Below are 19,340 nucleotides of genomic sequence, written 5' to 3'. Positions count from 1 at the left end.
CACATCTTGATTGTTTCATTTCAAATCCATTGTGGTTGTGTACAGAGCCAAAATTATGAAAATTGTGACTGTAGCTATTTGTATAGTGCAGGTCACTGAGATGAACTTGAATGTAATGAGCTATTGACAAATTGACTTCAAAAGCTTATGAGCAGTTTGTTCTTTATAAAATCAACAGAATCAGTGGGGAAGTAAGAGAACTACGTCTCTCAACATCCAACCCAGAATATACTTTACTGCATACACCTCTAGTCCATACAACATGTGTACATTCTCATTTCAAATATAAAATATACAACTCAAATCATTACATGACAAATAAACAGCTCATGGCTCCAATGACCGAAATCGGTAAAACAGGGGCTACAGGGTATCACTCTTCTGTGCATTTATAATCATGTCTAAATTGAACCTATTTTTACTCAAGATCACCAAGAGCCATCCAACGTCAAACCAAGTGCAACTTCAAAGTCCAGACTAGCTACACCTAGATCCTAAAACAAAGAAATAAACACAACAAACATGCAAGAACTACAGCACTTCAATATGAAGTGAGGGTATCAACCCTTTACTGGTCAATGAAACAGCAAACAGACAGAAACAACTCAAACAACTTTCTTTTTTCTAGGGGTCACATTGTCAGAGCAGCTTATGAAATCATTAGTCATGAAATGTAAAAAGGACATATATTTTTGTAGATCATGATTTGATCTAAAACTCTCTTTGATTATCAACCCAAAGGAAATGTTATAATGGAAAATCACAACATATAATGCTGATTTACAAACACAGGGCAGATAGAAGACTTAACTTTTTCTTTTTGAGAAAGGCTGCCATTAATTACAGCCTAGGAGATGGACATTAAGTTTGTTGAACACATGTGGTCAAAGAACAATTCAGCATTTTAAATAACCAGTCAAAGAAATAATCGATAAATGTTTGCTCAGTTTGTACAGAAATCAACACACAAATCCTCCCATATTCTGTCCTGCCTTTGCAAAGAATTTGTAAAATGTCAGCTGTTTCAGTCCCTCCGTAAACAAATGAAAAGTATTTTGCCCAAATATTAAAACGCTTTGGCACGAGACTCCAAAAACATGATTAAGACTCTTTATCTCTGTTGCATATAATGCTCATCTGTTTTTATCAATTTTGTGTAAAATCCATCCCCTCTATACCCCAGCATGCTTAAAAGAAGCACTAAATACAGAACTTGAACACACATGTTACTTTGAGTAGCCACAATATACTATGTTCTGGAAACCTGCATATTCTATACAGCAAATATTAAAGAAACGCATTGTATACATGTATAGAGTATATCATATATATACAAAATATTACAAAAAAAACATCTCTAAAGTAGCTCCAAACATATCTGAAGTGAATGTCTTTCTTTCTCTCTATGGTTGTTGCTGGTACTGTCCCTCTGTGGCCGTGTAGAAGTCGTCCAGGACGCTCTGCATGTAGTCGAAGGTGGGCCTGTCCTCAGGTTTGTTCTTCCAGCAGGACATCATGATCTCGTAGAGCTCGGCGGGACAGTTGTCGGGCTGAGGCATCCGGTAGCCGCGCTGCACCGTGGATATCACCTCTCCTTTGGTCATACCTGAGGACGGGGCAGGCAGACGGGGATGGATAATACATGGTATGTGTTTAGAGAGACACACAAACTGTATGTACACAGCCATTGTCTTTAGTTTAAAATCACCAGTAGAGGGCAGTAAAGTGTTGTAACTCTAAGAGCCCTACATTTTCATTTTGATTGCCAGTGCTTAAAGCAAAGGGCCTCGGATTAAAAAACCCAAGGGGCCCACTGGTTTCTGGTAGTTTGATCAATTGTTTTATTGTTTGGAAAAATAGCAACATCTACCACTATAGCACAAAGGAGCCTTCAGGAAGCTCCCGTTGTATTGGCCAACCTTGAGGCTTGAAAATGAAAACGGACCCTGCATCAAAAATCAAATCACAAGTCTTAATAGCCGATAATAATTAATAATGTAATAATGTAAATATTTCAGCCGATAACATGTTTTCGTGGTTGCTAGCACTACTACTAGCACTAACGCAGTTTTTCTAACCCTTGAAATGACTCCAGTGACAAATCAAAGCCACACACATTAGGAAGAATGCGTTATGAGATTTTATTTGTTTATGGGGTTTATGATAACGAGGGATAACACATATTCTGTTTATTGTTTACCTGGGTACGGGATTTTCCCGTAGGTTATAATCTCGTAGAGCAGAACTCCGAAGGACCACATGTCCGACTTGATGGTGAAGGATCCGTAGTTGATGGCCTCCGGAGCGGTCCACTTGATGGGGAATTTGGCTCCTGAGGGAGGACACGTCCACAGTTAAACACACACAGGCTTAATGTTACTGTTAACACGTGTTATACAAGGTTATAAAATATGCCATTTATGAGATCTGTAAATGACAATTAGAATTCATCTACAGTATGTAAACAGCACATACTGCTCCTACACATGTCAGACATGCCATCGGAGCAATATGTAATGGAAGGTTCCTTTTCTATTCATGTACTTGCGATTATTTATAATTTTCCTTTTGTTGTAGTTTCAGTGTCTCCTGGTTCCAGATCAGTGATCAATCAGGTTTCACCTTATGACAGAGAATCCCCCATTCTCTCCCACATATCTATCTGCATGCTGTTATGTTCTGGGTATTACGTGACCTAGATTGGTTTCACTGGCAAAGGAGATAGACCCAGTGTGTGGTTTGAGGCTATAGGAGGCGTTGCTCATTTCAGTACGGGTGCACATGATTTGAGCTTGAAAAAAAGTAGAACAACCGATTAATGACACCAAAAGCCTGGCTTGTTACAAAACACGCTGGTATTTACAAAAAAATATTTTTTTCTTCATTTTTTAATTTGAATGTGTCCAATCAGGAAGCCAGCTCATTTGTAATAGTGAAAAAATATCTTACACCATACACCAATGGACACACACACTCACACACACACATAAAAAAAAGTGTACCCTCTCTGGCAGAGTACTCGTCGTCCTCGATGACTCTTGCCAGTCCAAAATCTGCTATTTTACAGAGCAGACTCTCTGACACCAGGACATTAGCTGCTCTCAGGTCTCGGTGGATGTAATTCTTCTTCTCTATGTACGCCATGCCCTCCGCTATCTGCAACAGCACAAAAGAAAAAATATGGTGTGAAAGAGCAGTGCGGTATGATTGTTATCACAATTTTCATTCAAACAGACAGGAGGACAAAGAAAAACAATGAAAATCACTATGTGAGACTCAGATAGGTCTATGGGTGACAAGAACGGGCTAAGGATCCAGTTCAAAATAGTGCTGGGACCAGTTTCTGGTGGTGGATTTAGAAATGAGTGTGATGTGCCATTTGCGGGTCACAGTGACTCACATGCCTTCCTGTGGGTTTAATATCACTGTGAACTCAACATCTGGGGTTTTGACTGTTCATCAGAATAAAAAGTAAAATAACACATAACATTTGAATTTGACTCCTGTCATGAACATCTTATATTAAACAGTCTTATTAAATATGAATATTGAATACATTTGAATTATCTAAGAACAAACCAAACCTTTACCAAATAGTCAATGTGCCTGCCGTTTTAATAAAGCTTAGCTTAGCTTTAAAACAAACATTGATTCATTTCTCATTCAACTTTAAGTTACACTCATATAAAAAACTAATCTAGGAGCAAGAGTCACCTTTTCCGAATGTACAGAGTTTAATGGCAAAAAGAGGAAGAATGATTACAGTAAAGCTTTATTTTGCAGGTCTTTGATTATTGTTTTTTAACAAATAATTTGCTGAAAAGATAAGGAACTGTTCCATTTAAATCTAAGTGAATATTCGTTCATTATTATTTATCACTGGAAATTGTATCAGTGAAATGTCAGATTTTTGCTTTTGGTTATGGTTCCTCCTTTCAGTTCAGCAATGGAAAGAGTGACGTTACGTCTGTTTCACAACCATGGCGGAGCTATGAGAAAAAGCAGCATGTTCTGGTCAGTGTGCAAATCACCTGCGCTGAGAAATCGATGAGCTTTGGTAGCTGGAGTCTGCATCCCGCGTCGCTCTTTAAGAAGTCTAGTAGGCTCCCTAAAGACATGGCACAACAAGAAACAATGTCAGTGTCTTGTACGTCTCTGTCAATGCTTGTGTTGTAAGCTAGATTTGAATCTACGAAACCTTTTGAATGTTAGGTTTTTCAGAAAAAACATTTCAACGTTTTTCATCATTTCTCATAAAGAAAGAAAGAAAATTGTTCTGTTGATCCATCTTCTGAGCCTGATCTAGTTTGTTTGATCTCCTGTGTTTAAGACTTAAGAACAGGTTTATCCAATTTTTCCAAGGTCCTGATATCTTTTTTTCATCTGTGAAACAGGTGGGGAAAAAGTTTTGCTTCGACCATTTGTTTTTTAAGTTATTTCTGTCATCTGCGAAAAAAGCTGAAAAAAATGTAGCAGGGGATTTTTTTGTCATATATTTTCAAATTGAATAAAAATTAAATGTTTTTTGTCTTGAGAACATGGGATATTGGTGCATTTCAGTCTCTTGGGGCTGAAATAAGTTTTACAACAAGGGAGAATAAAAATTATCCTGACAAAAAAAACTATAAAGGTTATCCTGAAAAAACCTTTTCATCAGTTCTTAAGTCATAAACATTGGAAAGAACCAATTTAGATCAGACTTAAATATTTTTTTATCATCCTCTGTGAAATATGTCCAAGGATTAATGTGTGGTCACATGATTACTGTATGTCACAATCCTAAACTGCTGACATCAGCACTTCTTATTACAGGAAGCTTTTTCTGAATATCTGAAAATACTCTGAGTTAATCAGCTACATGTGTTAGAAAATAAAGCTCATTCACCATTTGCCATAAATTCGGTGATGATGTAGATGGGTGGTGTTTTGGTGACCACAGCGTAGAGCCGCACCAGCCTGTCGTGCTGCAGGGTCTTCATGACGTTGGCTTCTTCCATGAAGGCCTCCACCGTCATGGTGCCCGGCTTCAGCGTCTTCACCGCCACCGTGGTTAAGTTGTTGTAGTAAGCTGATTTCCCAGAAAGTGAAGGAAGAGGGTGAAAGAGAAACATTTTTTCTGCTTTCATGGAAATTGTTGCGATATACATAAGAGGTTAAGAAAAAAATGCAAAAATGCAAATCAAAAGTAGAAAATAAATGTTGAAAACGCACTCAAGTGTTTTCCTGTTATGTTTAAATAATCAGATTTGTTAAGTTGAAGCTGAAATATTACATATTTGTTTATGCTTTAGTAGTGTACCTTCCATAAAGTTAGGGGACTCGCCGCAAAAGTCTAAAAAATAAATAAGAAATTAAGTACTGCTCAACATATCCTGACTTTTAAACTCGATGGGTCAAGCTCCAAGAGCACTGCGTCCTACATGTCCCATAATGCAACATGATATCATATAATTAGCCACAAACATCTTTAAAGTCCTACTAAAGCAAAAAAACAAGTGTTCCGAGTTTGTCACAACACAGAAAAATATGTTATTAACCGAAAATTTGTGAAAAACCTCATTACTGTTATGTGCATTTTTTAAATATAGTGTCAGCTGAGGGTTTGTGCCAAAGATGGTTCTAGTGCGCATCTATCAATAACCTAACCCTAAAAAAATCTGTACTTTATAGCTCAGTCTTTTCACTTTTCAGCAAAATTCTTTTTTATTTTTTTTTGTAATTTCTTACACATAGAAACAAATCGCAAATTTAACTTAACCAGGACTTTAAATAACCTTGATGACATCAAAGCTCCCTTTAGAACCACAGAACGTATCTTGATCTCTACTAAGTGCCAGCTTAAATAAAAGGATATTTCTGCCATTTGTTCCATTTGCTCCATATTTAAAAAGCGGGCAGACCTACACAGGTGTTCTCAGTTTCACTTCTCACAAAGCAGCTGGAGGAGGGAGGCAAAAAATGTGCGTGGCAATGGGATGGCTTTGGCAACAGTTCAGGAAACCAAAATATATACATACATTACATTATATTACATTTGTTTTTTAACTTTTTAGTTTTGAATTGGATGTCAGCTTTGCCACCAGTACAGTTGCTGCTTGACCAAATAACATGTTTAAACTCTCCTCTATGCACTTCCAACAACGCACTTTTACTTTTAATATCACTTTAAAAGACAAATTACAGTATAGTACACGAGACTAGTTTAGTACATAAAACGAAGTAGAACAAAGTTTCCATCCATGTACTACATGGATAATAAAACTGAGATGGTCTCCCCAGGACAGTCTTTACTACAGGCATGGACCCAAACTATGCAATACAACTTCTAGGTAACAAAAGAAGGAAGTCATTTTTGTTTTAATTAGGGGGAAATGGAACTTCCCCGTACTGTCCACTTCTGCAGCTCTGAATTTACAGAAATGAGACAAAGGAATTAGAAATCCTCAGACTAAACTAGCCCCTGTTTACAAACCACCAAAGCCCAGGCACCATTTGCTAGGTATTTAAAGCCACTACTATCAACAGACCTGTCATTTGTTTAGCCGTTTGTACTTTAAAAATGTGATCTATAGGATATATTCACAGGATTGATATAGCAACAAACAACTATTTGCTATGTTGACCCCCGTCTGTGTATGTTGTAATCCAAGCTTCTCCATGCGTGGTGTTTGTGTATTTTTGTGCATGTAAGCATGCCCCACTGGCCAGTTCCCCCTCATGTAACATTGTTTGCTCTGTCAGCACCTTTGGTGATGTTCGCGCTGTTTGTGCCGTTAGCTGCAATCGCCGGCTCAGCCGTCGCCATGTTGAGAGCCGTTGAGAGGCAACAGAAAGCTGCACATCCCAGGGGCGTAAGAATTGTATTCTTTCTCCACTTTTTACTCACCCATCCAGACTTCTCCAAACTGGCCTGCTCCGAGTTTCCTCAGCATCTTGATAGAGTCTTTGGAAATCTCCCACGCATCTTTATCCCACGGCTTCTGAGCTTTGGGTTTCACACACGCACGTTCCAGTTTACGGCACAGGCCATCTGCTTTGTCTGGAACACACACACACACACACACACACACACACACACACACACACACACACACACACACACACACACACACACACACACACACACACACACACACACACACACACACACAGTGTGGTCTGCTGTGACCAACATTCCAACTTCCCCCTTTAGCATCGGCACACACAGCTGCTGAGGTATTAGGCATCCTTGAGTTGGTTGTTCATAGTTAGGAATAACACATCTTTAGGCAACTAGTAAAAAAAACACTGATGCCAAACACATAAGAGGGGTTGGATGAGAGTTTTGGAATAAAGCATATTAAGTGGCTCCACTCCAGAGCTGTACTCACTGTGGTAATGTTTGATCATGCCGCCGATGTCGGGGAAGGAGATTTTAGGAGAGATGTAATAGCCGCCGTTATCCATCGTCCTGATCTTATAGTGTTTGACCGAATCTGTCCCCTGGGTGCAAACGTCTCTGATGGACAGCGAATAACTTCCTGTGGAGGAATCAGCATGTAAGAGAGCGTGATTGGAAATGAAGCAGGAGGAAGTATTGAGAGAGTTGAATGTATTTGGGTCTCTCTCGGGGCTGATGTAATCTCCATACCTTTTGATGTCTCACTTTCCCTGATGAGATAAGAGCCTGGTTTGTTTGCAGGCGCCAACAGCTGTCTCTCTGCATCCTTTCTTGTGATGCCCTTGAAAAACCACCTGCAATGAACGGGGAATGCACTGAATACACAAAAGCCGCAGATTTCTTACGTTCATTGTGACTTTCTAACCAATTTTATGCAAATGGCACCTTGGTTGTGTCAAAGCTTTGTCACTATTGGGGGGTAGGAAGCAAGGGAAGGAGCCAAACCCAGACCAGGCAGACGGATGAGCACAGTAAATGATTCAATCAAGGGAGAACTTACAAAGTAGAAAGTTGGAAACAACAAAGTAACAGACGAGGAATAAACAGGGACGAACAAATGAGGAATAGAGACAGGTGAAACTAATCAGGACGAGGCAGACAATCAATGAAGACCAGAAAGCAAACAGAAGGCAAAGAAGTAAAACCAAACACAGGACGCATGAGGAAGGGAACTTCAAAATACAACAGACTCAACATTACCCATTTCCCCTTGCAATGACAATAGTCAGCAGGAAACAAAATGTTTGTTGAATCAAACATCCTTTTTCAAAAGCCATTTATTGAGAACAACAAAAAAAAGTAATTTATTACTCACTCCTCTGTTTCCATGGTGTTAGCTTGGGCGACATAATTGCACGGGATGAATCCTTCTTTGTTGGTTGTCAATGACTTGGCTTTCCACCACTCCCCATGTCTGCAGGAGACAGCAAGTATTGTTTTTCTATGACTGTCAGCGTACATTGAACAAGGTATGTTCTTGGGATAGGGCAACGCAAGCATTAGACTAGCCACTTGGAAATTGATTTCCTCATTAAATTTCCTCATTTTTTGCTGGAATGTAAATATAGACTGTGAAGGCATGGACTTGAAGTGAAAGTTGCCCCTCTGACAGCAGAAGACCAAGATAGCTATATCTAAACCCACCAGGAATCATATTTGGGGCCATTTGCTGTATATCTCCTGGAAGAGGTGAACCCTTATCTGTCATAATTTTATTTTTTTTGGGGGGGGGGAATAGTCAGTAATAATAACAAAATGATATGCTAATCAGACATAAATATTACAAATTAAATAAACTATTAAAATAAACCACAAAATGTAATTAATAATGTATTATTTTCTTTGATATTGTTTGACATATACAGATATGCAGTGATGATTGCTTGGTAACTTGTATGTTGATGTTGTTCGATGTTGAGTTATTCCTTAACAAAATCATATGATGATGTGTCTGTGCTTTATAACTATTTTTTTGTATGAGGGCCCGTTGTAACTACCTTACCCTGCTGATCTTAAGTGGTTTTAAAGTAGAAATAAAATGATTCTACATGAAAATGTAAAATATCCATTCATCAGTCACACTTCATTGTGATTTGTGAAGCTTATCTGACAGTGAGAGGGAAAATGTTTATTAAATGATGCATCAGTCTCATGTCTTCAGCATCATTTAATGAGTACTTCTGAATTATATATTAGTATCATTTTAACATTTTGATCTTCACTTGAATTTAAAGTAGAGTTTCAACACTTTCTGGTGATGCAAGAGTCTGTCATGAGTGGGTTCATCAGGGTTGAAGAGTTTACTGTGAACTGTCCCAGACTCTGACAGTCTCCTCATGTGGTACAGTTGAAACAAGTGCTCCATTTCAGAGCTCGTTCAAGCGTTCAACTGCGGTTCTTGCCCTTTCAAGCTGCAGTATATAAATGATGAATAACATTTCTCAAAGTTGAATCAGTCATCGGACACTCACTCCTCTAAGATTTTCATCTTTTCTCCTTTCTTGAATCCTAAATCGTCAGGATGCACAGCTTCATATGGGTAAAGGCCGATCACAATTTTACCGACCCCTCTATTCTCTAAAAGAGGAAACAGAAAAAAGAAATTGACACGTTAAACACTGCACGACAACACTGATAGGCCCATTGTTATTTTAATTCAGCACTCTGCGTCATAATCAGGGCAAGCATTCAGGTCAGACAGAGGTTAAAAAGATTAAGAACAAACAGAACTAACTGTGCACTGTGTGTGACTGTGCACCAACAAAACTACTACTGATAAATATACTTATGATTTTAAGCCAATTGCAAATGCATAATTGAAATGCACAATGTTTTAATCTTAAATTCCACAGAATGTGGTTATAATTTCATAAAGGAAGGTCAGCATTGGCCAACATATGCTAGTAGCCTACTGGTTTGCATTAAGCTAGTCTGGAAGATGTAGCCTAGCTAGGTCACAAGCTTTGCCAGCTGTATATTTAGTAACAAACAACAGCGTAGTAAGTTAAAATGATCATTTTTAGCCTACATTGACACTTGTTACTGTAATAACTTTTTTTTAAATATGTCATTTTGCTGAAGTACTTTGCTTATTTCAGTCCCATCCGTTATCGAGTATAAACAAAAGTTACAAGAAAGAAACGGGCCTAGAGGTTTGTGAACAGTCTCTGAACCTGGAGGTAAGAATCTCCCTAGCTCCCTCAACAAAAAGCCGATGGGGATTTTTCCATTGCATTTTGAATTATAGTTGAAAATAAGCTCAGTGGCAAACACAGGTTTATGATACTTACCCGTTCTGTTCAGGTAATCTTGGAAAAAAGGAGGACTAGCAAGCGAGATTTTTTTGCCACGCGTTAAGGCTTTAAAATTCACAGGAGAGGTGTCTACTGTTGTATTCTGTATTGTAGAACAAAATGTTAAAACATCTAAAGCGTGTGTTAACAACAGACCGTATTTCAGGCACCTGGGCAAAAACCCATAAAAGTATAACATTGACTGGTAACTGGAAGTGAAAAAATGCTCATTTCCAGGTTTTAGGACTCATTCTGGAATCAATCTGTGCACAATTATTGATTCAAATTAATGATCACATCATTCAGGGGTATAGTTAGCATTATTGTACCTCTGCATAGTGAATAAAAGTTGCAGAAGATAGCTGGTGTTTACCTGCATTCAACCTGCATTCAAGCAAAGACTGCTCCAATGTGATTGGTCAATACTACAGGGACAAAAGAAACAGAGTGCTTCCCATACCAAAATCTTTATAATATATGAATGCATAATCTGTTTCTAATAATTAGGGTGTAGCTGACATGCAAATTGCTGGAATGCCTGTGGCGGATCCTCCAGTGGTGATTTCTACCTTTGCTACTTTGCTTTGAAACTTCTACCTGCAGTTTGTGATTGTTGATCCCTGATGCAGATACAGATCCTAAGTCAGCTCTTAAGTGCTAAAACAGATTATATGATGCTAAATGACTTGAAGTAACATCATATATTCTCATAAATTTAACTTCGGAAGATACCCAGGCTAACTCACATTGCTGAGGCCTCATATTAGGTTCAGCGTAACTTTATTGTTTATCACACAATAAGGACTGTGGATTTTGTCCTCCATCTCTTCCATAGAGAAGTATGACCACATAGGCAGAAATGATTATAGGTCAAGTCTTTCAATTTACATATGAGCATGTTTGTATAAAATAAAGACAGACTTTGACTCTAAATCCTGTAATGCTGCTAAGTTTCATGAGTATTGTGTGGTTATGTGGTTGTAAGTAAAAATGAAACACGCATAAGATGAAATGTGGCATACCTTCCATCTTTTGGAACACCTGACCAGGTAACAGGGAGTTACTCTGCGAAAGACAGACCAAGAGTTTTCAGTATCAGAAACTGTGTGAAAGTTACATGTTCACAGAGGCATTATTATATCTATCTATCTATCTATCTATCTATCTATCTATCTATCTATCTATCTATCTATCTATCTATCTATCTATCTATCTATCTATCTATCTATCTATCTATCTATCTATCTATCTATCTATCTATCTATCTATCTATCTATCTATCGATCGATCGATCTATCGATCCTGTCACAGTTTAGACTACAATCTTTCACAATGCGTCCATTTCCCTCCTTTAGAAGAAGTTCTGTTTATTTGGCAATAACTGAGTCACTACTTCTCTGAATCATTTAGAAAGGGTGTATCCGACTTGTAAGAAACTTCCTTGAGAACTGCTTATTCTCATTTCACCACAGTTCAATTTCTAATTGCACATTAAACAGAACAACATAAGGAGCTTGATTTTTGTGTTTTGACCTTTCACTTTGGGGCTACAATCAGCACCATGACACTTTGCTCAAGTCATCTCAGAGAGCACAAATCTGAATCTCATTCTGGTTTGGCTCAGCGCATCTGTCTGGCTACTTACTATGTTGCTTTTTGTATTGGAGGTGGGGTCTCTGACATAGTGCGTGTGGTCGGTACGTACAGTCTGCTGAACGATCTTCCCCTCCACACCTCCGTTCAGACCTTCGCTCAGCGTGGACTTCATACAGCCCATACTGCCTGCAGGGGGAAGTGAGAAAAATCAAGCGTGAGCTGGCGTGTTACACCTTTACCCTTTACAGCTGCTGAAGCAAACAACACTTTAAATGTTGCCACAAAACACCTGTGACTTTTCAGCTCTTGTATGTCAAAATAACGCTGAACCAAACCAGTGGCATGTTCATTTTTAGAACCTTCTCATCACTTGGTTTTTAAAAAAGAGAAAGAGGAAATGCACATAGACACTTAGAAACTAAAAAGAACAGATATAGATACTAGATCCAGGGGCAAAAATACATAACAGCTATTTATGTAGCTCCAAATGAGTCTTTTTTGCTACTGCTTGGTCAGTGCTCTCCTCCTCGCCTGTAATATCACTCACATGGCATCAAATATGACAATGGCCCTACATTTAAAACTATGACACTATACATGGCCGTCGTTATGGTGGGAGTAAAGAAGGAAGTCAGGCAACGTAGCATAACAAGTAACAAAGTCCGAATAGGGAGGATGTTTGGATGGATGATTCCAAAAACAAGAAGGGTCTCTCTGCTGTATCGCAGACTAAACAACCCATCCCCTCAGATAACTTCTAGGATTAAAATACTTATTTTAACCCAAAATCATGATCTTTTCCTAAACATAACCCAAACTAAGACTGTTTGAGTGTGTAACATGAACGTGTCCTGTAAGAGGCCTTAATGTGCACTCACTGATAGACCTACTTGTAAAAACACAGGACATTCAGCCAGGAGACCAGTGTTTGTGTCGTGCGTGAAACCAAAAACCAATGGCGAGTTATATTGTAAACCACATACGCAGGTTGAGTTATGTAACATACTTAACTTTGCGTAAGTTAATTTACGTAAGGTACTTAACTTTTGTTGCATACCTAACGTATTTAACTTCGGGACATGAACTTTTTTTAACCTAAACCAAATTCTTTTCCTAAACCTAACCAAGTAGTTTTATTGCCTTAACCTATCCAAGTTGTTTCCTGGGAATGCTGAAGATTATTTTGAAAAGACAGCATATAACAGCAGAAATTGACACATGAAAATCTGTCTCTAGAGGGGTATCTAGGGCATCATAGTGTGAAGGTTAGTTGGAAGTCCATACTAAGCATGTCACCTTATCTCAATAGAAACACAGATACATAGAAATTGTGTGTCAGTGAAAAGAAAAGAAGACAACCTGGCTTTTAAAAAAAAGAAGGTTAAGTTATATGCAACTACCTTGCAGTTAAATAAAATACATTTTGTGGGAACTTCCTCCCACAGCTCCCAAAAAAACAAAACATGAAGGTTAACTTGTGACTCTAATGTCGTTAAGAGTTGTCTGTCTCTCTCTATGTGTGATTGACTGAAGACCTGTCCAGGTTGTGCCCCGCCCAATGTCAGCCAGGATTGCATTTGTTTCCTACCTTATTCACTAGTGGCAAGTGAAACACGCTAAATGTCTTATGGCTATGATTTGTTAAACTAAGACTCTTGGTTAATAATGGTGTTATGTTACTGGGTGATACAACAAGATCAGACAATGTCTCTTAGAGGAGTTGTTTACTAAAAAAATTTGATTGGCTCCACTAAACTGATTTCATGTGTGAAGTGTGGTCTTTTTAGGCCTACAGTAAATGCTGTATCAGAATTCTTTCAGCAGTGATAAGCAAAAAAATACTTTCATCGATAAGAAAACTTTATATTTTGTATTGGGTTTTTTTTCATTGTGACTTGAGGCTGAGCTGTTAACTGCTAATCAGCAGGAAGCCCACAAACACTGACACAACATGACATTTGTAAACAAGCAGCTATATATACATATATACGTGTATACAACCTTTTACATAAACTTCCGAAATGCTTCCTGTGTGAAACACGTGGTTTATCAGAGGAGATGTTGTAGATGATGAGTGTGATGTGAAAGTGTACAGGACAGTTTTGTACCATCAGTTTTTTCTCAAACTCTGGGATGGCAATGTCAGAGTTTGCAGTGGCGATAAGATAATCTTCTTTTCATTAACTCTTGTTTTTGCATCTGGCTTTGTAGGTTCACATGAATCTCTAACCAGTTACAACTTTTAGCACACGTCCCAATGTCACCTGTAGTTTTTTGTTTGTTTAAGGGAAGCACACAAACATACAGAGTTATAAATCAATTTTATGCATCTAGCAAATATCCGTCATTGGAATTTGGCTTTCATAATAGTAGATGTTTATAAGCTATCAGGACATGTGATAAGGATGCTTTTATGAATGCAGGCAGATAGTAAAAAAAATTTGTTTGTTTTAGAAGCTTTAGTTTCCTTATATATTTCCTCAAACTTTGGACCCATTGGAGAATATTTAACCACTCTTCAAGATTTGTTTTAATTCAGCTGTATTGATCTTGGACAGCAAGAATTCAGAGTTCTCTTCCTCATTGTATATCTCTCTTTATTTTATTTTGCTTTTCTCTCCCTAACTTACGGTCCCTACTTTTGGTCTTTTTAGCTTGCTAAAGTCCGTTTTGGTGTTCAGTCATGTTTAAACAAACTGACAGAATATTAAAATATTTCCTTCCATCAATATTACTTGAGTGTGTAGGTGAATCATCACCACAATTGCATATAGTATGAATTGGAATGATGTTTGACATGTCAACATTAGGGTAGATGAGCTGCATCACAGCAGCAGAAGTTCATGTTGGTCACAAACTGACACCTGTTTTCTAAAAGAAGAAAAACAACACTGTTGATCCTTCTTCAGGAAACTGAAGTGCATGACTGCACACAAACAGAGACAGCAGGAACACACTTAGCTGGTTCTGTGGGCCATTGAGTGCACTTCAGAACAACAGGGAACCTGAAACAGAAGCTAGGAGGTTGACAATGGATCTCACAGTAAATGGGCCCAGCCAGTCAGAAAAGAAAGTAGGCTAGGTTGCATGACAGGTTAAGAGGAATCACCAATGAAAACCAACAACCAAGCATTGGTCACACAGAAACAATTGTCATTAAGATTAAACATTTTGCCTTTATGCCTTAAAGGGAAGATAAAAAAGCACTTTAATAGTACACATTTGTATCTACTACCGCACAATTATAGCCTGCTGTTGTTCCCAAGCAAATTAAGTTTGTCATACAGGTTTGAGTGATAGTAGCATGCAAATCAATGTGTATAGTCCTGGAAGAGTTTCAGCTGGCAAGAGTCCCGGCCAGTACTGAAGAACTGGCCTGGATTGGACTTGTGTATGACATGAATTTTTCAACAGAACTGGCAACTTCACGAACACCCTAACTTTTCCCTAATGCTAAAATTGGTTGGTAGCTACGTCGATTTCTAAATATATAAATACATATATAAATACACTATGCAAATATGACCCAAGCTGTTTTATTCCATCCACACAATGTTCACAACACTTCCAAACTAGGTGGGGGCATGGAGACAGGCAAACACGTCATGACCACGCCTTTGTCATAGAGCGTTTTTGTTACCATGTTCCCCACCTTAGTTAGTGTTGTCTTGCTAACATGCTCACAGTGACAAAGCTAACATGCTGATGTTTAGCAAGAGTAATGTTTTTTTTTTTTATCTCAGTTTAGCTTGTTAGCATGCTGATTTTAGCTAATTATTAGCACTAAACACAATATAACAGCTGGGGCTGATGGGAATGTCATTAGTTTGTCAGGTTTTTTTTTTCACATTGGACATGTGCAATTTGGAACTGATGATGGCAGAAGATGAAAATTTGGTATTTCTAAAATCATTAGCCATTCATTCTGAGTGGGACATGAATATCTCTATACCAAATTTCAGGTCAATTCATCCAATATGCTAGTTGAGATTTCACTTAAAAGCATACATGTAAACCTCATTGTGACACTGGAATAAAAATCAGGGGATTACCAAAGTTATAAGGGTTCCTTTTTCTGGAACCACAACACGCTGTGCCAATCCCTCCAGCAGATGTTAAGATATTTCACAGGATGAGTGAAAAACCAACATTGCCAACATTACCATCCCTAAAGAGAGCTAAGAAGTTTCATTTACATTCAATAGGCTACTAAAAGCATTAACTCACCCAATAGCTGCATAAAATATTATCCTTCTCTACCGCATAATGTTGCTTTTGCTCCTAAGGAAATCAAGGTAATAATGCATGTTGATGTTTTGAGTAATATGCACACAAAAGTGGTTATTGTCCCAAAAGATATATATGACAGATTGTTTGAACAAGAGTTGGGGGAGTAAAAAAGGTTCAAGCACTGTCGAATCAATGGTAAACAAAAACTGGACACTCCTGAAAACCAGAATTGGGGCTGAATGCGTTGTTAACTTGTCTAAATAGAGGTTAGTGAATAGAGATGACGAGACAGTTGGGTGAATCAAACAATGTGAGCAGTTGGGCAGTTTGTCCATGGTTACGTGCTTCATTGGTTCAGTGCCTTTGTTATATTTTTAACTTGACAGTCAGCAAACAGCCGGAAACCATAAGGGTCTGAACAGATTACGAGCCGACACACACACACACACACACACACACACACACACACACACACACACACACACACACACACACACACACACACACACACACACACACACACACACACACACACACACACACACACTCAGTGTGGTCTGCTGTGACCAACATTCCAACTTCCCCCTTTAGCATTGGACTTAGCCCAAAGTCTGGAGTGGTTAAGAAATGAAAGGAGCGGTCAAAATTCACTGCAAATTCCAATGCAACTACTTGACAGATCTGTATATGGCGTATACTGCCAAGACCTGCATCAAGTTAAGTTAAACCAGCTTTATTAATTAAACCTGCAACCTACTAAATATAATTTCAATCTGAATATGAAAATCATGGCAAAATATACTTGAAGTTCCATAAAACCATCCTTGACATTCAAGAAACAACCAACAAATCATTTTCAAATAGGCCTGAAATTGATTTAAAGTAACTTTCTGAAATTGATTGATATATTAAAAATCACAGTTAAGCCACAATTGCCAGTCTAGTCACTCATCATTTACCTTTTCCTATAAATTAAACTCAATAACACATCTTTATAACTCTTCTATTGTGTGTGTGTGTGTGTGTGTGTGTGTGTGTGTGTGTGTGTGTGTGTGTGTGTGTGTGTGTGTGTGTGTGTGTGTGTGTGTGTGTGTGTGTGTGTGTGTGTGTGTGCGTGTGTGTGCGTGTGTGTATGAGCAGACACTGATGATATCACACAATGACCTGATGCATCTCTGGATGGTGTTATTCACACCTCATATGCGTTTGTTCTTACCTCTCTTAGTTAGTGTCCCTGATGAAGAAAACACTTCATCCACTTCCAAAAGTTTTTTTCTTTAGTCCTCAGAATTCTTCTGTGTTTTTCCTCAGATCCACATACAGGCTGCTGGACAGACAGGCTGACAGTATCTGGTTAGCCAAGTGGGTCAGCCGGTCGACATGGACTGTTATGCTCGTCCGCCAGAATGAGGAACTTAGACTAACTGGCCGGGGATTTTTTTTCTTACTGAAACTTCCTGGTACAATTGTCTAATGATTATTTGCATAATCAGCAACACACACACACACACACACACACACACACACACACGCAGACACACTGGGGCATAGCAGACAGATGGTCTTTTACTTCTTTAAATAAGGAAATACTATGTTTGTTAATGTTGAAGGAGAGAAGAGTTTTACAAAGTTAAAAAAGACATAAACAAACAGAATCCCTTTAAGGAAATTAGAGATTTAATGATTTAAATGGCCTAACACATTTATTTGTCTACTTCATTTCAAATCTGTTAATAAAGATCAAGTAAACATATTTAATGCCTAATATTTACCACAATTAAATGTCATGCACGTTTGCTTGTCAAGTTTTATAAATTCCCCCACAGTGCTACCTGTTGGCCAAATGGCAGAAGTACAACATGACAAAAAACTTTGCATTTTACTGTCATCAATTCTTTATTTTTGTTTTGGACACATAAGGGTAGAAAACATGGTTATAGACCAAGAAATACCTACACATTTAGCAGAATCATGCACCTGCTATATTTCTGCATGCTGAATTATGAACAGCTGAGTTTATACAGTGATGATGAAGCGGGCAGGGGTGGCTTTACAATCACATGGCAGTTTACAACTGGAAAAACCTGATTGAACGAGCGATGTAAAGAAGAGTTATGTTTTCCCTATCATCATGATCATCTAGCTGTAGTATTACAGTGAGATTATACTTAGTAAAACTGGGGAGAAAGTAGCAAAATACACAGTTTTATCATTGCATGCATGACAGTCTTTACAGATGCTGATTATAGATTGAATCCATTATTACACAAAGGAGCGTGAATATAGTTCAGGCTCAATGTCAAGAGATAGAAACCTTCACACAAATATGTTAGACTTTACCGGAAGCTCTACTGAGTATTGCATATCTACATTTAAGAAATAGTTGGGCATTTTGGGAAATGTACTTGTTCGCCTTACTGCTGTGTTTGAGATGAGAAGAACGAATCCGCTCTCATGTCTGTGCGCTTAATTTAGTAGCTGGAGCAAGCAGCTGTTCAATTTAGCTGACAAGCTTAATTCACTGATCTACATTAGGGTCACAAATCAACACCTTGGATTATAGTTTAGTCACAAGACTAAGGTCAGGAGGAATCAAACAAATGCTTTGACACCACACCTTTACAGCCTTTAGCTTAGCTTAGCATAAAGACTGGAAACAAGAGGGAACAGCTAGCCTGGCTTTTACCAAACGTAACAAAATATGCCCACCTGCACCCCTTAATTCAATTCAATTCAATTCAATTCAATTCAGTTTATTTTGTATAGCCCAGAATCACAAATTACAAATTTGCCTCAGAGGGCTTTACAATCTGTACACATGCGACATCCTCTGTCCTTCCCTCACATCGGCACAGGAAAAACTCCCCTAAAAAACCCCTTTAACAGGGAGAAAAAAGGAAGAAACCTATGGGAGAACGACAGAGGAGGGATCCTTCTCCCAGGATGGACAGAATGCAATAGATGTCATGTTAAGCTCACAATTTAACACGTTATGGCTCATTTGTGTAATCTGTACAAAAACTGAAGTGTCAAAACCACACTGTATCAAAATATGGACGTAGTCTCAGTGATGTCACCAATAGGGTTATGTAATCAGTTGCAGAGCTCCAATGGGCGGCACTGGCCGTTTCCATCTTGGCAGTGACGACACAGCCTAAAAATGGGCGAAGAGGTGGATTGTAGGTGGTGCTGAGGCGTACACAGCAGAGCAGACAGCTAGCAGCTAGCTACCTGGTACGGCACACGCCTGTCAGCCTGCAGCCATACCCTCAATTATGCCT

The 19,340-nt window shown here is 38.5% G+C and overlaps 1 protein-coding gene across 2 annotated transcripts; it reads right to left on the bottom strand.

Moving 5' to 3' along the window:
- Positions 1-145: 145 nt before the first annotated feature.
- lyn (LYN proto-oncogene, Src family tyrosine kinase) lies at positions 146-17,474 on the bottom strand. Of its 2 annotated transcripts, none has more exons than XM_054602114.1 (13): positions 17,276-17,474; positions 11,879-12,015; positions 11,256-11,298; positions 9,412-9,517; positions 8,256-8,354; positions 7,631-7,734; positions 7,371-7,520; positions 6,887-7,039; positions 4,886-5,068; positions 4,032-4,108; positions 3,003-3,156; positions 2,201-2,332; positions 146-1,606 (listed from the first exon to the last, which is right to left on the bottom strand). In XM_054602114.1, exons 2-13 carry the CDS (start codon positions 12,008-12,010, stop codon positions 1,404-1,406), a joined length of 1,536 nt encoding a protein of 511 aa, XP_054458089.1. In that variant the 5' UTR covers positions 12,011-12,015; positions 17,276-17,474; the 3' UTR covers positions 146-1,403. The 2 variants fall into 2 exon arrangements, with proteins under 2 accessions (XP_054458089.1, XP_054458090.1); XM_054602115.1 differs by having other exon boundaries at positions 11,939-12,015.
- Positions 17,475-19,340: the final 1,866 nt, after the last annotated feature.

Source organism: Anoplopoma fimbria, chromosome 8 (genome assembly GCF_027596085.1).
Source record: "Anoplopoma fimbria isolate UVic2021 breed Golden Eagle Sablefish chromosome 8, Afim_UVic_2022, whole genome shotgun sequence".
Classification (NCBI taxonomy): domain Eukaryota; kingdom Metazoa; phylum Chordata; class Actinopteri; order Perciformes; family Anoplopomatidae; genus Anoplopoma; species Anoplopoma fimbria.
The sequence above is the reverse complement of the archived record's forward strand: the minus strand, read 5'-3'. Positions and strand labels throughout refer to the sequence as shown.

Excerpts from the sequence above, each read along its gene's own strand:
- lyn (XM_054602114.1), bottom strand. The coding sequence starts at position 12,010 with ATGGGCTGTATGAAGTCCACGCTGAGCGAAGGTCTGAACGGAGGTGTG. Across the intron at positions 4,109-4,885 it reads CACCGAATTTATGGCAAATG|GGAGCCTACTAGACTTCTTA; the intron begins GTGAATGAGCTT and ends CCATGTCTTTAG. Across the intron at positions 1,607-2,200 it reads CGGGAAAATCCCGTACCCAG|GTATGACCAAAGGAGAGGTG; the intron begins GTAAACAATAAA and ends CCCCGTCCTCAG.